A 21,668-nucleotide genomic window follows, 5' to 3' on the forward strand; every position below is an offset into this window, starting at 1 on the left:
TTTTTGTCCCCCTGCATGCCTTTAGGTTTTCTCTTCCCATTGCTCCCAAGAGACAAGTTTCTTTCTGAAATTCTGCCAGCTTGAAAAACTGACAAATGATATCAGTACTCACTTTTCTTATTTTACGTTTCCTGCTACTGGGATGTAACAACTACCCACTAATGACAAATATATAGAAATAATCCAACTCTCTATACAAAAGAGTCCCACATGCCTAAAAACATTTTTACAGAAACAGATGAACATAGAGGTGAAAAAAGAGAGAGGCAAACCATAGAACAGACTCTTAACTATACAGAACAAACTTGGGGCTGCTGGAGGGGAAGTGGGGTGGTGGGGTGGTTTAAATAGGTGATGGGGATTAAAGAGAGCACTTGTGATGGGCCCCAGGTGTTGTATATAAGCGATGAATCTCTAAATTCTACATTATACGTTAACTAACTGGAATTTAGATAAATTTAAATAAATGGAATTTAATAAGAACTTGAAACAAAGAAACTGAGATTACCTTCAATCTTTTTTCCCTTTCCCAGACAATGGATCGCATGATGGAAAGTACAGTTGGAGAGAACATCAGGATGAACATCAAAGGGAGGAAGGAACTAGTGATCCAAATTAATCCATCATGAGAATAAGCTGGGTGTGGAAATCTCTGGATAAAGATACTGATATTATCAAACAGTTTCTGGCTAGCACTGCTTTCATGATACAGCATGATGGCCTTATCCAAGGCATGCTGGACGGCAAGGAACCCTTCTCTGATGTACCCTGCAAGAGAAAACAAACAATGTCAAATAAAGCAGACCAAGGAATTACTCAGACACATAAATAACATGGCAATTCAAGTAAGTCATAGTTTGTCACCTACAGAACACAAATTTACTGGTGTATCGAGGCTAAATGCACATAATTACCCTGAAAACATATCATTGTTTTGACACAGAAATAAGGGATACGGGGCACCTGGGTGGCTCAGTGGGTTAAAGCCTCTGCCTTCGGCTCAGGTCATGATCCCAGGGTCCTGGAATCGAGCCTCAAGTCAGGCTCTCTGCTCAGTGGGGAGCCTGCTTCCTCCTCTCTCTCTGCCTGCCTCTCTGCCTATTTGTGATCTCTGCCTGTCAAATAAATAAATAAATAAATCTTTAAAAAAAAAAGAAAAGAAAAAGAAATAAGGGATACATCTTCAGCTGAATCTGATTCACATCTTCCCAAAATTACATATACTTAGTAACAGTGGAAGGCTTGCTAATGTAATCTATATTTTAAAAAGAAGGCAGATTTAATTAGATATTAGAGAGATGAAGAAATACAGAAATGAGGCTGAGAATCACAGATAAATTCTACAGAGTAATGCAGAAAAATGCAAGAAAAATTGGTCCACATTAGCCATACAACTAAAAAGCAACCATACAACTAAGACAACTTAGGGTTTAATTTGTTTTTATCCATTTTCTAAAATTGGAACTCTGATCATTAATTTTGCACTTTTCCATTTTTCTAATATGAACATTTAAAACTATAAAATTCTAAGCATGGCTTTAGCTATAATCCTCCAGTTTTGCTCCCATATCTTAACATGTCAGGTTTTCTTATTATTCGATTTAAAATATTTTCTGATTTGTGACTTCTTTGACTCATTACACTCTATATGATTTCAGTCTTTTTAATTTCAATGTGATTTATTTTACAACTCAATATAAGAGTTATTCCGGTGGAAATGCCATGTGAACTTAAAAAGAATGTGTATTCTACCACTGTTGAGTAAATGTAAATCAGCTGTAAATGTAAATCAGCTGTAAATGTCAATCAGCTCAGGGAAACTTAGAACATTCTTCATATCATTTACTTCTTTACAATTTTTTTTGTTTAGATGTTCTGTCAACTATTGAGAGAAGGATATTAATATCTCCATTGACAACTATGGTATTGCCCAATTCTTCCTTTAATTCTGTCAATTTTTGCTTCATGTATTTTGAAGCTGTTATTAAATATATACATATTTAGAATCGTTATATCTTCCTGACAAATTGATCTTTTGTCTTGAAATCTGTCTTATCAGATATGTGTATACCTGCTCCAGCCACTTTATGGTTACTATCTTTAATCACATTTAAGACACTTTTAAAAAATTAACATATAATGTATTATTTGCCCCAGGGGTACATCAGACTTACACATTTCACAGCACTCACTATAGCACATACCCTCCCCAGTGTCCATGACCCAGCCACCATATCCCTAGACCCGCACCCCCCAGCAACCCTCAGTTTGTTACACATTTAAGACTCTTAAAACCATTTTTCTACACATACGTTTTTCTTCTCTTTTCTTTTACTCATCAGGGATTCTAATTACACTTATGTTAGAACTTTGGGTATTGCTCCACATTTCAATGAAAGTCAATTTTTTTGTTTTTCAAACTGAACACATTTTATTGTTCCAAGTTCATTTACTCTTTCTTATGTTATCTTCATTATTAAATCTGTCCTATATTTTCCAATTCTAGACTTTGTTTTATTCCTTTTTATGGTTTCTAATTCTCTGCTGAGACTTACCACTTCTTTCATTGTACACATTTTAATTCAATGACTGAGAATAGTTACAATAGCCACATTACAACAAGTTCTTATCTGCTAGTTCCATATTCTGAGTTTTTTTTTGGAGTCTCGGTTGATATTAAGATGCAGTACACAAAACCACTCTAATAGTAATACTATATTAGTTTAAGAGTAGAAAGACTAGGGTAGCTCAGTCGGTTAAGCATCTGCCTTCAGCTCAGGTGGCAATCCCAGGTTTCTGGGATTGTGCCCCATGTTGGGCTCCCTGCTCAGTGCAGAGTCTGCTTCTCCCTCTCCTCCCTGCTTAAGCTCTCTCTCGCTATTTCTGTTGCTGTCTCTCTCTCTCAAATAATAATATTAATAATAGTAGTAGTAGTAGTAGTAGTAGTAGTAAAAAATTTTAAAAAGAATAGACTAATAGAAAAAAAGAATTTTAGGACATTATTTTAAACAGTTTTGGGAAAACTATTTTCCTCTCTGTGGTAAAAAAACAATACTGAATCCCTAGCCCAACTACACACAAACATGAACTACTTCCTCATGGATTAACAACCAAATTACTGAGGGAAAAACCATAAAGAGGAAATAGTAGAATATTTTTGAAGTAGGGATGGACTTCTTAAACGAAAGCCCAGAAAAAGACCATGTGGCCAAAATATGACAAATTACATCTAATGAAAGATCTCTGCTATTTCAATAAAGGACAGCATAGATAAAATCAAAAGTTGGAAAAACATACTTTCAAAATTTGGAACCAATAATATATCTGAAAACATGGAACTCCCAAATAAATATAAATCTTTAAATAGATAGCTAAACAAAATGTGTGTTGGATTATTTGAAACTGTGTTCTGTGGAGGAATGTTGTTTTAAGCTTTAAAATATTATAAAAGTTCATTTGTGGTAATATAACTGAAAATTTAAGCATAGTTTTCCACTCCTCCCTTGGTTCATGTAATAGATTATCTTAATTTTCTACTCATTTCCCTGCCAATCTTTCTTAGTCTTTGTACCTTTATCCTCCTTTGTTGACCATTCTCTGGAATATCTTGATCATTTATATAATTATTATATAAATTGTGAAACACAGGCCACAGTACTATTTGCTCTGCAACAGTATACAACAAAAACCAAAGATAAACTATGAGTGTTATCGCTTGGAGATATGCATCCACTACCATAATAAATCATTTCTCCTATTAAAACTGAATATTGCTATAACCTGTGTCTCTCATAATTTCCAGGAGAAATTTCATACTCCTTCACCTACATGCCAGGTCTTTAATGACATTGTTGCCTCTTAACCTCATTTCTTTTTTCTTTTTTAATTTTATTTATTTATTTGAAAGACAGAGCTCATATGTAGGCAGAGGGGAAGGCAGAGAGAGAGAGAGGGAAGCAGGCTTCCTGCCAAGCAGAGAGCCTGATGTGGGACTCGATCCCAGGATCGAGCCAAAGGCAGAAGCTTCTGAGCCGAAGGCAGAGGCTTTAACCCACTGAGCTACCCAGGTGCCCCTTAACCTCATTTATAACAGCCTTACATGTACCATCTATTCTAGCTAATAAAGAAAGAAAACAAACAAAAGGCCATGCAGTTCCCCGAATGTGGCATCCTGTCCTGTATGTGTTCATGATTTTACTTCCACTGCCTGAAATAATCACCACCCATCTCCAACTAACTATTTAAATACATGTATGTATTGACTCAGTTTAATCCTTAAACTCAAATTCAATCTTAGAGTAGACTCTGTAAGGATTATTTTTAAGGACTGCCTAATAGGCTCAACTATTCTTTTACTGATTTTAAGTTGTTTCCAACTTTTGTTCCTTGTGCTAGAATATGCACAGCTTTTTTCTTCTATAAATATTTGCTAAAGACAAAAATCTCAAGATAGTTGGTAAATCCAAAGTTCCACATCAATGGTTTTTCATGTAAGATAATTTTCAAAATAAAAATCTGAATTAAGGGGGCACCTGGGTGGCTCAGTGGGTTAAGCCGCTGCCTTCAGCTCAGGTCATGATCTCAGGGTCCTGGGATCGAGTCCTGCATCGGGCTCTCTGCTCAGCAGGGAGCCTGCTTCCTCCTCTCTCTCTGCCTGCCTCTCTGCCTACTTGTGATCTCTGTCAAATAAATAAATTAATTAATTTAAAAAAATCTGAATTAAAAATTACCACAGTTTTGGGGCGCCAGGGGGGCTCAGTGGGTTAAAGCCTCTGCCTTTGGCTCAGGTCATGATCCCAGGGTCCTGGGATCGAGCCCCACATCAGGCTCTCTGCTCAGCAGGGAGCCTGCTTCCCCCTCTCTCTCTGGCTGCCACTCTGCCTACTTGTGATCTCTGTCTGTCAAATAAATAAATCTTTTTTAAAATTACCACAATATCAAATCAGTAAAATTATATATAGACATGAATAGGCAAGCGATGCCAACAAATGAAAGTATTTGTATTTGGAAAGCAAAACACTAAACCACCACTAATGTATAGAATTGAAAGTAGTTTTGATAAAATATAAATTAAATTAAAAAATTACAAGTTAAGAACATATATACAATGGGTATATACATGTATAAAACATACATATAACCATATATGTAGGTAAACATGCAACTGAGATAATGAAATAAGGATGTTCGACGATTTGCGCACCAGGACTTCCTCCATCATCATAATCTGCATTCCTGGGTCCTACAGAGGGATGAACAGGAAAGAGTAAGGATGTCTTCCAGCCCAGTCTCTCTGGCCACATCAAAGATCTCTGTATCCTAACAAAACGCAGATGATATTTTACCTAGAAGCATCAATAGGAAACAAATCATGTTTAAAACCATATAAAACTGAAATGCACATATTAAAAATAAAGAAAAGTTAAGTCCAAATGGGAAAACACATGGTTTGAAAGATGAGACTCATCTGATGTCAGTGATTCTGAACACTTAGAAATTACAGTGACTGAAAGCACTAGTCCTCTGATCATAAGAATATCTAAAGTCATCTCAGAATATAGGTAGTTCACAAAAAGACACACATAAATGGCCCATAAACATATGAAAAGCTTTTCAATGTCATACAATGAAATAAATACAAATTAAAATTACAGAGCTATTTCTTACCCATCACACTAGAAGCTCTGTGAGTGAAGCTGTGAACAGGCACTTTAATACATTGGTTGTGGGAGGCAAAATGACACAACTATAATGGAGAATATGGTAAAGTTTAATAAAACTACACATGCATTTATGGTTTGATTCAACAATCCTACTTCCAGGAACAGACTTGTACACCTCCAACAATATAAAGGAAACATGAAAAAGTTTGTTGTAACATTATTTGTGGTATAAATATTTGGGAATCAACCTACTTGCTCAAAGGAGATGGCACAAAAGGTAGAACCTGTACACGACAGACAGCTATACATTTGTTTAAAACAGCTACAGTCAGAAAACAGAAATCATATTGATCATACTAGAAAACCTGAAAAGATAAATGCTTTTTCTGCATCGATGGAGAATCATATGGTTTTTATTCTTTCATTAATATGGTGTATCATGTTCATTGACTTGAAAATACTGAACCATCCCTGCAATCCAGGAATAAATCCCACTTGATCGTGGTGAATAATTCTTTTAATGTACTGTTAGCTCCTACTGGCTAGTACCTTGGTGAGAATTTTGGCATCCATGTTCATCAGGGATATTGCCCTGTAATTTTTCTTTTTCGTGTAGTCTTTGATTTTGGAATCAAGGTAATGGTGGCTTTGTAGAATGAGTTTGCAAGTTTTCCTTCCATTTCTATTTTTTGGAACTGTTTTGAGGAAAATAGGTATTAACTCTTCTTTAAATGTCTGGTAGAATTCCCCTGGGAACTCATCTGGCTCTGCACTTTGGTTTTTTTAGATTTCTGATTACTGATTCAATTTTTTTTTTTTTTTTTGCTGGTTAGAAGTCTGTTCAAACTTTCTATTTCTCCCTGTCTCCATTTTGGTAATTTGTAGGTTTCCAGGAATTTATCCATTTCTTTCAGACTACCCAGTTTGTTGGCATACAATTTTTCATGGTATTCTCTGAGAATTCTTTGTATTTCTCTGGGTTTGTCTGTGATCTTTTTCATTCATGATTTTGTCTATTTGGGTCCTCTCTCTTTTTAAAAAGATTTTATTTAGGGACGCCTGGGTGGCTCAGTTGGTTGGACGACTGCCTTCGGCTCAGGTCATGATCCTGGAGTCCAAGGATCGAGTCCCGCATCGGACTCCCAGCTCCATGGGGAGTCTGCTTCTCTCTCTGACCTTCTCCTCGTTCATGCTCTCTCTCACTGTCTCTCTCAAGTAAATAAATAAAATCTTTAAAAAAAAATAAAAAAATAAAAAGATTTTATTTATTTGAGAGAAAGCATAAGCAGACAGAGTGGCAGGCAGAGAGGAAGAAGTAGGCTTCCTGCTGAGCAGAGAGCCTGACACAGGACTCGATCCTAGGACCCTGGATTCATGACTTGAGCTGAAGGCAGACACTTGACTGAGCCACCCAGGCATCCCATCTCTTTTGTTCTTGATAAGTCTTGCTGGGAGTTTATCAATTTTATTAAATCTTTCAAAGCAGAAGCTAATTAGCTTCATTAATCTATTCTACTGTTTTGTTGTTGTTTCTATATCATTTATTTCTGCTCTAATCTTTGCTCTTTCCCTTCTTCTGCTGGCATTAGGCTTTATTTGCTATTCCTTTTCTACCTCTTGTAGATGTAAGGTTAGGTTGTGTACTTCAGACTTTTCTTGCTTCTTGAGGCGTTGCAATATAACTGTATTAATAGACCTGTATTGCAATATACTAACTTCTTAGGACTGCCTTTGCTACATCACCAAAGGTTTGGAATTATTATTTTCATTTTCATTTGCTTCCATATATTTTAAAAATTCTTCTTTAATTTCCTGGGTAACCCATTCATTCTTTAGTAGGATGTTCTTTAGTCTCCATGTATATGTGGTCTTTCCAAATTTTTCTTTTGGTTCACTTCCAGTTTCAAAGCGCTGTGGGGTCCATCTTTTTGTACAAGTTGAGGGCTGCATTGTGACCCAGTATATGCTCTATTCTGGAGAATGTTCCATGCGCACTTGAAAAGAAGTGTATTCTACTGCTTTAGGATGAAATGTTCAATGTTCAGAGTATATCTGTTAAGTCCATCTGACATTCAAAGCCATTGTTTTCTTGTTGAGCTTCAATGATCTATCCATTGCTATGAGTGGGGTGTTAAAGTCTCCTACAATTATTTTATTATCAATGAGTTTCTTTATGTTTATTATTAATTAACTTATCTATTTGGGAGCTCCCAAGTTGGGGGCATATTTACAATAGTTAGATCTTCCTGATGAATAGACCCCTTAAGTATAATATAAATCCCTTCTTCATGTCTTCTTACATCTTTGGTTTAAAATCTAGTTTTTTCTGATGTAAGTATGGCTATTCTTGTTTTCTTTTGACATCCATTAGCATGAAAGATGGTTTTCTGTCCTCTCACTTTCAATATGCAGATGTCTTTAGGTCTAAAATGAGTGTCTTGTATGCAGCATATAGATGGGTCTTGTTTTAAAATCCATTTGATACCCTATGCCTTTTGATTGGATCATTTAGTCCATCTACATTCACAGTGATTATTGAAAGATATGAATGTAGTACCATTGTGTTAACCTGTAGAGTTGGTGTTTCTTGTGATGTTCTCTGGTCTTTTCTAGTCTTTGCTGCTTTTGTTCTTTTTTCTTCTTTACTCAAAGAATCCCCCTTAAAATTTCTTACAGGGCTGGGTTAGTGGTCATGAACTCCTTCAGGTTTTGATAACCTCTTTCTTTCTCCTTCTGTTTTGAATGACTGCCTTGATAGATAAAGTATTCCTGGCTGCAGACTTTCCCCCATTCAGTATGTTGAATATTTCCTCTTTTCAGGCCTGCCAAGTTTCTGCGAACAGATTTGCTGTGAACTTCATATACCTTCCCTTGCAGGTTAAGAACTTTTTCCCCCTTTCTCCTTTCAGGATTCTTTACTTATCTGTATATTTTGTGAATTTGAATATGCTATGCCTTGGCGATGGTTGGCTTTTGTTGTTGAGTGGGAGTTCTCTGTGCTTCCCAGATTTTGATATCTGTGTCCTTCCCCAGATTAGGGAAGTTTTTCAGCTATAATTTGTTTGAATAAAACTTCTGTCTCCCTCTCTCTCTTTTCATCTTCTGGGACTACCAAGATATGAATGTCACTACATTTTTTAAAAATTTATTTATTTATTTATTTGACAGACAGAGATCACAAGTAGGTAGAAAAGCAGGCAGAGAGAGAGAGAGGAGGAGGAAGCAGACTCCCTGTTGAGCAGAAAGTCTGATGTGTGGCTCGATCCCAGGACCCTGGGATCATGACCTGCACCGAAGGCAGAGGCTTTAACCCACTGAGCCACCCAGGTGCCCCATGAATGTTACTACATTTTAAGAAGTCATTGAGTTCCTTAAGTCTATCTTTGTGGTCCGTTACCTTTCTTTCCCTCCTTTTCAGCTTCATTGTTTTCCATAATTTTATCTTCCATATCACTGATTCACTCCTCTGCTTCATCCATTCTTGTTTTTTATGGCTTCCACTTAGGACTGCATTTTGTTTATAGCATTTTAAATTTTGGCCTGAATAGATTTTAGTTCTTTAATTCTGCAGTAAGGGATTTCCTAAGGTCTTCTATGCTTTTTTCCAAGCCCAGCTAATAAATTATACTCATTTTAAATTCTAGTTCAGACATCTTAACTTATATCTGTATTGATTAAATTCTTGGCCGTAAGTACTAACGCCTGCTCTTTATTTTGGCGTGAATTTCCCTTGTCTCATCATTTTGTCCAGGAAAGAAAAGAATAAAAAGAAAAAAACAACAAAACAACAACAATAAAACTAGATCCTGGGCATATGTTTGGTCTTCTTGTTAAAAGAATCTAGACTCCAAAATAAGAAAGTAAAATAAAATATAATGAAAGTAAACAAAAAATAAATATACACACATACACGCACACAAAGTATATATAAATAAAAATAGGGAAAAACTTGAAAAAATAAGAAAATAAATGAAATAATAATAATAAAAAGAATAAAAGTGTAAAGAAGGCTAGATACTACTTTCCCCTGGAGGTGAAACTTTGCAGCCCTCTATGATCAATGAACTGTGGGAGAGTTGTTTTTATTGGTCTTCTGGGGAAGGGGGCCATTGCACTGATGCTCAGGTGGCCTTACCCTAGCAAAAATCGCCTCCAGAGCACAGGGCAGCAGGGACTGCTATAAGTGGGTCTGGATTCCACTACGTGGTGCTGTTTTCTCCCTGAGGGGTTTCAGCACTGATGAGTGGGATAAATATGGCATAGACCCCCTCCCTAGCCCCAGAGTTGGAAGTTTACACCCTCTACTCTTCAGTGAGTGCTCAGAGAAGAGCAACCAATCTCTCTTATCACCCTGGTTTCTTTCAGAACCCTGCCTTCACGCTGCCTGTGTCTCAGTTTTTTTATTTCATGTCCATGACTGAGTTTCAGATTCAGATTTTAGGAACTCCTGTGGCATGGACCCACACTGATCCTCCTAGGGAGAACTTACATTTCTGCCATTTGCTGGTCTGTCCCAGGAAAGTGGTTGCAGGACCACGCCTGTGTGAACCGTGTGAACTGTGGTTCACAGTTTATGGCAACACAGAGCAGAGAGCTGGCACCTAGACTCACTGTTATACTGGGAACAGTACAGCACTTAGTTGCCACCCGTTCTTGTGACCCAGGTGATTCTCAGAGCAGGGTGTCACACCTGGAATTCCACCTTGCTTCACCACCTGAGCACCTTTAAGTTAGGCACATCCCCCTCAGTAGCAGACTTCTAAAACCTCTGATTCTGCATTTCACTCTGTAAACAGGCTCCTTCCTCACCATGGTATCCACAGCTCTGTCTCCCTGAATTCAAGTCTCTGTACCTACCTACCAAAAGGTGGTGGATTTTCTACTTGTAGACTTGTAGTTTTTGTTCTCTTGGATCTCTGATTGATTTCCTAGGTGCTCAGAGTGATTTGATAACTAATTAGCTATAGTCAAGGGACAAGTTTAGGGTGCCCCTAATCCTCCATCATCTTAACTCCACCCCTCATAAAGATTTATTTACATCTGCACTTCTGGGAGTTTTGTTTTTAGCTCCTGTGTTTAGATCATTAGTCCATTTTGAGTTGATTTTTGTATATAGGGTGAAGTAGTGGAAAAACAGTTGTCCTAACATCATTTGTTAAAGAAATTGTTCTCTCCCACAGAATGGACTTTGCATCATTTTCTTAAGTATTTATTTATTTAACATATAATGTATTATTTGCTTCAGGGGTACAGGTCTGTGAATCATCAGTCTTACACAATTCACAGCACTCACCATAGCATAAACCCTCCCCAATGTCTATAACCCAGCCACTCTATCCTTATCCCCCCATCCTCCAGCAACCCTCGGTTTGTTTCCTGAGATTAAGAGTCTCTTACAGTTTGTCTCCCTCTCTGGTCCCATTTTGTTTCATTTTTTTCCCTCCCTTCCCCCCATGACCCCCACCCTGCCTCTCAAACTCTTCATATCAGAGAGAACATATGACAATTGTCTTTCTCTGATTGACTTCTTTCACTTAGCATAAACCTCTAGTTCCATCCACATCGTTGCAAATGGCAAGATTTCAGGTTTTTTATGGCTGCATAGTATTCCATTGTGTGTATATGTGTGTGTGTGTGTGTGTGTGTATGTTTGTGTGTGTGTGTATACCACATCTTCTTTACCCATTCATCTGTTGGTGGACATTTGGTTCTTTCCATAGTTTGATTATTGTGGACATTGCTGCCATAAACATTCAGGTGCATGTGCCCCTTTGGATCACTACATTTGTATCTTTAGTAGTACTTTGCACCATTTTCAAAAATTGGTCATAAATATGTGGACTTCTAGACTCTCAATTTTATATCATTGGTCTATTCCTGTTCTTATGCCAGTGCAAGACTGTTTTAATTACTGTAGCATTGTAGTAAGTTCTGTAGTAAGCATTGTAGTAAGTTTACATCCCCCACAGTAGCAGACTTTTAAAAGCTCTGATTTTGCATTTCACTCTGTAAGCAGGCTCCTTCCTCACCATGACAACTCTGTCTCTCTGAATTCAAATCTTTGTACCTACCTACCAAAAAGTGGTGGATTATGGGTAATGTGTACCAAAAGGTGGTGGAGTTGGATAGTGTGAATCCTCTAACTTTGCTCTTTTTAAAAACTGTTTTTACAAGTTGGGTCTCTTGCAATTCTATATGAATTTGAAGACTGGCTTTTCTCTTTCTGCATAAAAAGCTTTTGATAGTGATTGTGATGGATCAGTAGGTTAATTACGGGTAGTACTGACATCTTTGTTTTTTAAGTAGGCTCCACAACCAGTGTGTAGCCCAATGCATGGCTTGAACTCACAACCCTAAGATCAAGACCTGAGCTGAGATCAAGAGTCAGACACTTATCTGACTGAGCCACCCATGTGCCCCCAAAGACATCTTAACAATATTAGGTCTTCCTACCCAGGAACTTTGGCCATCTTCACATTTATTTAAAACTTCTTTAACTTTTTTCAACAGTGCATAGTAGTTTTCACCATAAGCCCCTTGAACCTCTTTGGCTAAATTTATTCTTCAGTATTATATCCTCTGCTCTGTCTTTTCTACTATTCAGCCATTCAACTAGTTTTTTTTTAAATACATCATTGTATTTTTAAGTTTATAATTCCTTGTTTATAATTTCCGTGTCTTTGCTAAGATTTTCTTTTTCACTTCAAGACAATTTTAATTTATTGTTGAAACATTTTTTATGGTGGCTGCTTTGAAATCTTTGTTAGATAATTCCACCCTCTGATTCATCTCCATGTTTGTGTCAGTTGATTGTTTTTACTCATTCAAATTGTGATTTTCTTCAAAACAAGCAAGAAAAAAAAAGGAAAAAAAAACAAGCAAGGAAAGGGAAAAAAATAAAAGAGAGAGAAATCAAGAAACAGAGTCTTAATTTTAGAGAACTGATGTTACCAGAGGGCAGGTGGGCAGAGAAATGAATGAAATAGGTGATAAGGATTAAAGAGTGCATTTGTAATGAGCACTGAGTAATGTACAGAATTACTGAATCACTATATTGTACACCTGAAAGAAATAAAGCACTGTCTGTTAACTAATTGGAATTAAAATAAAAACTTTTTAAAAAGCAATAAAAACTTTTTAAAAAATTTAAAAACTTGGCTGCGTTAAAACATAAAAATCTAGTCATCAAAAGAAAATCTGATCACCACAAAAAAAAAAAAGAAAAAACTGAAAGGAAAGCCACAAACTGGAAAAATATACCTGTAATACATATGAGAGACAAGGGGTCCATGTGTAGGATATACAAAGAAATTGGCCAATTAATATGTAAAATAGATTTTGCCACAGAAAATTGGGGGGAAAGATCAAATATATACCTCACTAAAGAATAATTTATTACTTAAAACATGGACATATGCTAATCTCATCAGGAACCAAGGAAATGAAAATTAAAACCAAAAGTTGCATACCACTTCACAACTGTGGAATTAACTAATTCATATCCATGGAATTAGTAAATATAAACATCTGAAAATATTAAGTTTAATAATAAGAACTTTCAGACACTGTTGCTGGGAGTCTGAACTAGTATCATCGCTACAGAAAACAAGAGAATTTATGTAATAAATTTTAAGATGTGACCATGCCCCAGAAATTCTATGTACAAGCATATACCCAGAGTATCTAATGTTCATAGTAGCACTGTTTCAGTAGCAAAAAAAAAAAAAAAGTTATAAACATCCCAGGTGTCCAGTAGCAAAACTAGTAAGTAAATTGTGATCTCTTTATATAATGTAATATTATTCTGTAAATAAATGAATTAGAGCCCCCCCCAAAATTGTGGTTTTCTTGGATCTTTATGGACAGGTAATTTTCTATTTTATCCTATTCATTTTCTCAATTATGTTGGGAGACAGGATCCTATTTAAATCTATCATTACATCAAGCAGTGAGCCTATTTCAGTTTAGCATACAGGTAGTAGCTGGAATCTAGTACAAATACCTGGGGACACAAACACAGTCAAATAGTAATTATAATAAAACTTGAAATGTTAAGTACACACTTCGAGCCAATGCATACTGTTGAGCCTAAATCCATTATCAGCATATGGATAATTCTGACTTAGTAAATGGAAGGCAGTTGGTATGGAAGCATGGAGTCATGGAAGGATGGGACATACAGAAAGAATATATATTGTCCTACCAGGAGTTTTATTCATTTTACCTTCTACTAACATGCATCTGCATTATAAACATAGAACTTGGCTCCATGTCTAGAAATTATAGATTGATAATTTATTTCTAACACCACCAGGATAGAATGCCTAACAAGATCTGATAAGCAGACACCAAGTTCAAGGCATTGTATTTCTTTCTCCTTCCCATGGGCTATGGTATAATCAGATCTTTTCTCAGTGCTTATGGATATCCTAGTTCTGAATCAATGTGGCTGAGCCTTGGACTCTTTTCTGTTCATTTATGAAAGGACTTAAGTTATGTGTTTCATTCAAAGAAAAAGAATTTTTTTTTGTCTTTACATGCTTGGTTCCTTGTTAGTGAAAATGCATCTGCTCTGTAGCTTATATCACCACTCTTCATAGAACTAGAAGCAATGCCTGAGTAGTCAAAGCTTCCCATGAGTCTAAGGCCTTCTGTATGTAGTTCGTATCATAGTCTAACAATTAATAGCACAGAAATTAGTTACTCAGACCTGGATTCACATTCTTGTTCTATTGTATACTAGTAGTTTGATATTGGGAAAACTGGTTGCTTCATCCATAAAATTGGGTTAGTAATAGCAAAGTCATCCTAGAAACTGGAAGTACAACTACTAGAAAACTATGTATTTAGAAAACTCTAAATATAACATTCTCACCTGAAGTGGCAGAGGGTCACTGCTGCTTTTGAAGTCAGTGTCAAAAATGACGGCAGCCAGTACTTTATGAGATCCATAGTCATACTTAAGGTAGTTCTCAAGCTCCATTTCTGAAGCAAACCCTCGAACTGTAGAAAAGATTATGTTCATTATAATGGGAATATATGGTAATTCCTCCTGAGGGGGAATACATGGATAAAATCTTATCCTAATACTATTAACTTAAAAACACTGTTTTTCAAATATTGGTATCGTAACTACTTAATGGATACTGGGTTCAAAACAATTTTTACTTTAATTTTAAATAGCAATCATTATAAAATATATATAAAGACAAGTAATTTGTCATAAGGGAAATGCAAATCAAAATCACGAGATACCAATTCAAATCCACTGAGATAGTTATAAACAAAAAGACTCATGATGATAAGTGCTGGTGAGAACATGGAAAAACTGGAACCTTCATAAGCTGCTGATCAGAGTATAAAATAGTAAAACAATTTTAGATAATTTTAGATAACAACTTTTGGTATCCCCTCAAAAAGTTAAACATAGTTACTACAGGACATATTCATTCCACACTTAGGTATATAACCAAAAGAAATGAAAACTTATGCCTATATAAAACTTAAAGATGAATGTTCATAGTGGTACAATTTATAACAGGCAAAAGAAAAGGTGGAAACAACCCAAATGCCCATCAACTGATGAAGGATATACAAATAAATGCAGTATATCCATATAATGGGCTATTACCTGACAATGAAAAGTAATGAAGTATTGATACAAACCACAACATAGATGAACCTTGAAAACATTATGCTAAGTGGAAAAAACCAGTCACAAAAGACCACAACTTCCATATACATAGAATTTAAATAAAAATTTTATACATAAACCATTTACATAAAAGGTAGGCGAATCTAAAAGTAGATTTAGATTAGTGTTTTCCTAATCCTGGTGGGATGGAAAATTATATAGAGTCATGACTGAAGGTTCCAGAGTTTATTTTTGGTGACAAAAATGCCCTATAATTGATTGTGGTAGTGGATACATAACTCTGTGAATATACCAAAAGCCACTGAATTGTATGCTTTAAATGGGTGAATATATGGTATGTGTTTTAGATCTCAAAAAGCTGTTTTGCAGTTTTTTTCTTTTTTTTTTTTTTTAAGCAGGCTCCACACCCAATGTGGGGCTTGAAATCCCAACCCTGAAAGCAAGAGTCACAGGCTCTACCAACTGAGCCAGCCAGGGGCCCACAAAAAGCTGTCTCAAAATAAAATAAATCAGGAGGCAGAGATCATTTCGAATTGTGCTTTTGAAAAAAATAACACATTTGATGGCTCAATAGCTATACAGAGATAACAGAGGAAGGAGTCAGTGAAGACAGATCAGTAGACATGACCTAATCTGAACAAGAGAGGGGGAAAAATGGGAAAAAACTCAAATAGATTCTTAAATACACACACACACACACACAATGTATTTTCACGTCTTCTTTACCCATTCATCTGTTGACGGACATTTAGGTTCTTTTCATAGTTTGATTATTGTGGACATTGTTGCCATAAACATTCAGGTGCAAGTGCCCCTTTGGATCACTACATTTGTATCTTTAGTAGTACTTTGCACCATTTTCAAAAATTGGTCACAAATATGTGGACTTCTAGACTCTCAATTTTATATCATTGGTCTATTCCTGTTCTTATGCCAGTGCAAGAAATTTTAATTACTGTAGCATTGTAGTAAGTTTTGTAGTAAGCATTGTAGCAGACTTTTAAAACCTCTGATTTTGCATTTCACTCTGTATGCAGGCTCCTTCCTCACCATGGTATCCACAGCTCTGTCTCCCTGAATTCAAGTCTCTGTACCTACCTACCAAAAGGTGGTGGATTGTGGATAATGTGAACCAAAAGGTGGTGGAGTTGGGTTAAGTGAATCTAGGTATATTTCTCCAGTTTGTGGCTTTCCTTTCAGTTTTTTTGTGGTGATAAGATTTTCTTTTGATGACTAGATTTTTATGTTTTAATGCAGCCATGTTTTTAATTTTTTTTCTATATCCTTTTTAAAAAGTTTTTACTTAAATTCCAGATTTATTTGTGGGACAATATGACTTTCAGAAATAATTGTTGAAAACTCTCCAACTTTGGTGAAAGACAGAAACTTACAGATTCAAAATGCTCAGTAAACCCCGAACAGAATAAACCAAAAGAATCCACACTTAGACATATCATAATCATAGTTTTGATAAGTAAGGACAGAAAATATCTTGAAAGCAGCCAGAGAGAAATGATACATCACCTACAAGAAAACAAGGATTCTTCTCAAAAACCAATGATGTCAGAAGAAACTGAAAAATGCTTTTTAAATATGTTGAGAGGACTGTCAACCCCAAATTTTATACCAAATGAAATAATCTTTAGGAATGAAGATGAATTAAAGACATTCTTAGATGAAGGAAAACAAAGGGAACTCATTGTCAGAAGACCTGTTCTAAAAAACTGTTAAAATTCTTTAGAAAGAAGAAAAATGATAGAAGAAGAAACCTGGAACTTGGAAATTCAAAAACAAAGCTGGGGGCATCACTGCTTGATTTTATGCCATATTACAAAGCTCTGATCATCAAGACAGCATGGTAGTGGCACAAAAAAAGACACATAGATCAATGGAACAGAATAGAGACTCAAGAAATGGACCCTCAACTCTATGGCCAACTAATCTTTCGACAAATCAGGAAAAAATATCCAATGGAAAAAAGACTGTTTCTTCAATAAATCATGTGGGAAAACTGGACAGCTCATACAGAAGAATTAAACTGGACCATTCTCTTACATCATACATAAGGATAAACTCTAAATGGAGGAAAGACCTCACAGTGAGACAGGAATCCATCAAAATCCTAGAGGAGAACATAGGCAGTACTCTTTGAAATTGGCCACAGCAACTTCTTTCATGATATGTCTCCAAAGGCAAAGGAAACAAAAGCAAAAATGAACTTTTTAAAAAAAGTTTTTATTTTTTGACAAAGAAAGAGACAGTCAGAGAGGGAAAACAAGCAGGGGGAATGGGAGAGGGAGAAGCAGGCTTCCCACGGAGCAGGGAGCCCAATGTGGGGCTCGATCCCAGGACTCTGGGATCATGACCTGAGGCACAGGTAGACACTTAATGACTGAGCCATCCAGGTGCCCCAAAAATGAACTTTTATATTGACTTCATCAATATGAAAAGCTTCTGCACAGCAAAGGAAACAGTCAACAAAACTAAGAGGGAAACCACAGAATGGGAGAAGATATTTGCAAATGACACTACAGACAAAGGGCCAGTTTCCAAGATCTATAAAGAACTTCTCAAACTCAACACCCATAAAAAAGAAATAATCCAGTCAAAAAATGGGCAGAAGAATGAACAGACACTTCTCCAAAGAAGACATACAAATGGCTAACAGAAAAAAAATTAAGTGTTCAACATCACTAACCATCAGGGAAATTCAAATCAAAACCACATTGAGATACCAACTTACACCAGTTAGAATGGCAAAAAGTAACAAGACAGGAAACAAGTGTTGGCAAAGACGTGGAGAAAGGTGAACACTCTTACACTGTTGGTGGGAATGCAAGCTGGTACAGCCACTCTAGAAAACAGTATGGAGGTTCCTCAGGATATTCAAAATAGAGCTACCCTATGACCCAGCAATCGCACTACTGGGTATTTACCTCAAAGATGCAGATGTAGTGAAAAGAAGGAGCACATGCATCCCACTGTTCATAGCAGCAATGTCCACAATAGCCAAACTGTGGAAGGAGCCAAGATGTCCTTCAACAGATGAATGGATGAAGAAGATGTGGTCCATATATACAATGGAATATTACTCAGCCATCAGAAAGGATGAATACCAACCATTTGCACCAATATGGATGGAACTGGAGGGGATTATGGTAAGTAAAATAAGTCAAGCAGAGAAAGACAATTAACATATGGTTTCACTCATATGTGGAACATAAATAGCACTGAAGACTATAGGTGAAGGGAGGGAAAACTGGAGGAGGGAAATCAGAGAGGGAGACAAACCATGAGAGAGTATGGACTCTTGGAAACAAACTGAAGGTTTCAGAGGGGTGGGGATTGAAGGATGGGGTCACTGGGTGATGGATATTAAGGAGGGCATGTGCTGTAGTAAGCACTGGGTGTTATATGCAACTGATGAATCACTGAAGATTACATCAAAAACTAACGATGTACTATATGGTAGCTAACTGAACATAATAAAAAAAAAAGAATGAGGCTACAAACAAGAGCTATGGTAAATATCTGGGTAAATAGTTTTCTTAAGTTCTTTGAAATATGTTCATAAATCACAACATTTTCTGGTATAGCTTTCACTTGTGTAGATGTGAAAATAAAGTAGTAAAATGTTTTAAGTTGATTGTGAAAAATTATGCATGCATTTTTTAAACCCAAGAGCAAATAATAATATATCATAAGTCCAATTTTTCATTTTTTTCTTTCATGAATGGTGTGTAAGAATCCTTCAACTAACTATGAAGTTACAAAGATTGTCTGTTCTCTCCTAAATGTTTTATCATTTTACTTTTATTTTTTTATTTTTATTTTTTTAAAGATTTTATATATTTATTTGACAGAGAGAGAGAGAGCAAAAGCAAGCAGTGCAGCAGGCAGAGGGAGAGGGAGAAGCAGAGTCCCAGCTAAGCAGAGGGCCTGACATGGGGTTCCATCCCAGGACCCTGGAATCATGACCTGAGCTGAAGTCAGATGCTTAACTGACTGAGCGACCCAGGTGTCTCTCAGTTTACTTTAATATCTGTGATCCATTTTGATGTATTTTTTTAGATCTGTGATGTAGATTCTTTTAGACCTGTGATCCATTTTGATGTGAGGTTTCATTGTTTTGGCTACTGATGTATAATTGTTTAGCACTATTTGTTGAAAAACTTACCCTTCCACTATTGTAAACAGTATTTTGGCATATTTGTGTAGTTCTATCTCTGTATTCTCTACAGGTATAACTTGTTTTATTGCACTTTGCAGATACTGTGTTTTTTAAAAATTGAAGGTCTGTGGCAACTCTGAGTCAAGCAAGTCTAGTGATACCATTTTCCAATAGCATTAACTCATTTCATCTATATGTCACATTTTGGTAATTCTTGCAATATTTCAAACTTATTCATCATTATTATATTTGTATGGTGATATGTGATCAGTGACTATGACTTAATGAAAGCTCAGATGGTAGTATTTTTTAGCAATAAAGTATTTTTAAGTTCAGGTATGAGTTGCTTTTTTAGACATAATGTGACTGCATACTTAACAGACTACAGTATAGTGAAAACATAACTTTTATATGCACTGGGAAATGAAAAAATTCATTTGACTAGCTTTACTACAGTGGTCTGAAACTGAACCTGTGGTATGCCTATATTGTTTCATTTATCTATGTGTCTATCCCTCCACCAATACCACACTATCTTTATAGTTACATTGCAAGTTTCAAAACTGGGAATTTAAAATTGGGAAATTAAAATTGAAAATTGTGACTCCTTTAATTTTATTCTTTTTTTAAAAACACTGCTTTATCTCCACTGAAAAACAATTTTGTAAGTGTTACAGAAAACCTTAATTTCTAACCTTTTATACTGGTGTTCAGATTCCTCTTTACATTCTCAATGATCTCCTGTATCACATCAATAGTAGAAGGCACATAAGTCAATTCCCATTCTTCAGGATTTTTGAGGAAAGAAGGCAAAGAATTGACGGGCTGAGGAGTATAACTATAAGGTCCAACAACTTTTATAGCAATGTGTGTACGGAATACCAAAATCATCACTGGGAACACCAGTGCTGTTAAGATTTCCAATGTTAAAGTAAAGAACTGCCTCCTCTAGAAGAGAAACAAAAAGATGGTGTTAATTAATTTAAGGACACACATTCAATGCAAATGAATAGTTCTATGATATTAAACTCCTGACGGTTTTACTCTGGAACAGCCAAGTACTTCCCAGACTGTCTTGTTGCACCTTCACCTCCATCCCTCCCAACTTTCTTTCTTTCTTTCTTTCTTTTTTAATAAAGATTTTATTTATTTGACAGAGAAATCACAAGTAGACAGAGAGGCAGGCAGAGGGGGAGAGGGAAGCAGGCTCCCCACTGAGCAGAGACTACCCAACCCCTCAATGCAGGGCTCAATCCCAGGACCCTGAGATCATGACCTGAGCCGAAGGCAGAGGTTTAACCCACTGAGCCACCCAGGCGCCCCCTGTTCCCAACTTCCTTATAGGCCATACTATTCTACTGATTAACTCAGTTTTATACATTTGGAAGAGCTACCTTAGAGCTCTGGAACTGATTTTTTCAAAAGTATGTATACACACATATACACACAACCCTGAACTGCAACAAATGGCCATTTATGAACATTTTACACAGCCTTTACCCACCTTTAAGGTAAAATTTTTCCAGAGGAGCACTGCAAATTGGTTGAATGTCAACAAATCCATTCTCTACAATTCACCTCCAGGGGTAGAGGAAAGGTTTTATAATATTAAGTCACCTAATAATGTGAACATCAAGCAAATAACAGAATTACTTCTTTCTCCTAATGTTCTTCTTAATCGGCCTCAAATATTGATAGCAGGAATAACTACATATTGGAAATAAAGAAATTCCACCTGTTTTCATTTTTATATTTGTTTACTTGGTATCTAATGAACTTCTAATACATTTCAAATATAAGATGTGGTTCCATTTCTCCAAATGGTTATATGCCTGAAGCTATGAGGGCTGAATCCTAATTCTTTCACAGAATGATGGCATGAATGGTCTCACAATGATATATTTAGCCAAATAAAACACATACGTACATGCAATAAGGAAAATATCCATGAATACACTAATATAAATACTTGTAATACCAAAAAAATCTAAATTCATGGGACTGTAACAAGTGGAAAGATAATTCTTGGCAGACCACGATTGCCAGGGCACTGCATTGACAGGAGACTGCAAAACAAGCTCAGTTTTCCTGTGAAACAGGCCTATTTACTTAGTCTAGAGTTTCAATCTGAGGGACAGACATAAGGTTTCACACACTTAGAGGCTAAGTACGTGGACCT

The 21,668-nt window shown here is 36.2% G+C and overlaps 1 protein-coding gene across 1 annotated transcript in view; it reads right to left on the reverse strand.

Moving 5' to 3' along the window:
• The window catches only part of LOC132027305 (phospholipid-transporting ATPase ABCA3-like), a 174,484-nt gene extending 153,401 nt beyond the window's left edge, over positions 1-21,083 (reverse strand). The window contains exons 1-5 of the mRNA XM_059416057.1: positions 20,994-21,083; positions 20,185-20,437; positions 14,539-14,666; positions 5,204-5,345; positions 509-768 (exon numbers count right to left, since the gene is read on the reverse strand). Coding sequence (XP_059272040.1) covers positions 509-768; positions 5,204-5,345; positions 14,539-14,666; positions 20,185-20,437; positions 20,994-21,053 — 843 coding nt within the window. The 5' untranslated portion in view covers positions 21,054-21,083. The remainder of the gene's footprint in view (positions 1-508; positions 769-5,203; positions 5,346-14,538; positions 14,667-20,184; positions 20,438-20,993) is intronic.
• Positions 21,084-21,668: the final 585 nt, after the last annotated feature.

Source organism: Mustela nigripes, chromosome 11, assembly GCF_022355385.1.
Source record: "Mustela nigripes isolate SB6536 chromosome 11, MUSNIG.SB6536, whole genome shotgun sequence".
Classification (NCBI taxonomy): domain Eukaryota; kingdom Metazoa; phylum Chordata; class Mammalia; order Carnivora; family Mustelidae; genus Mustela; species Mustela nigripes.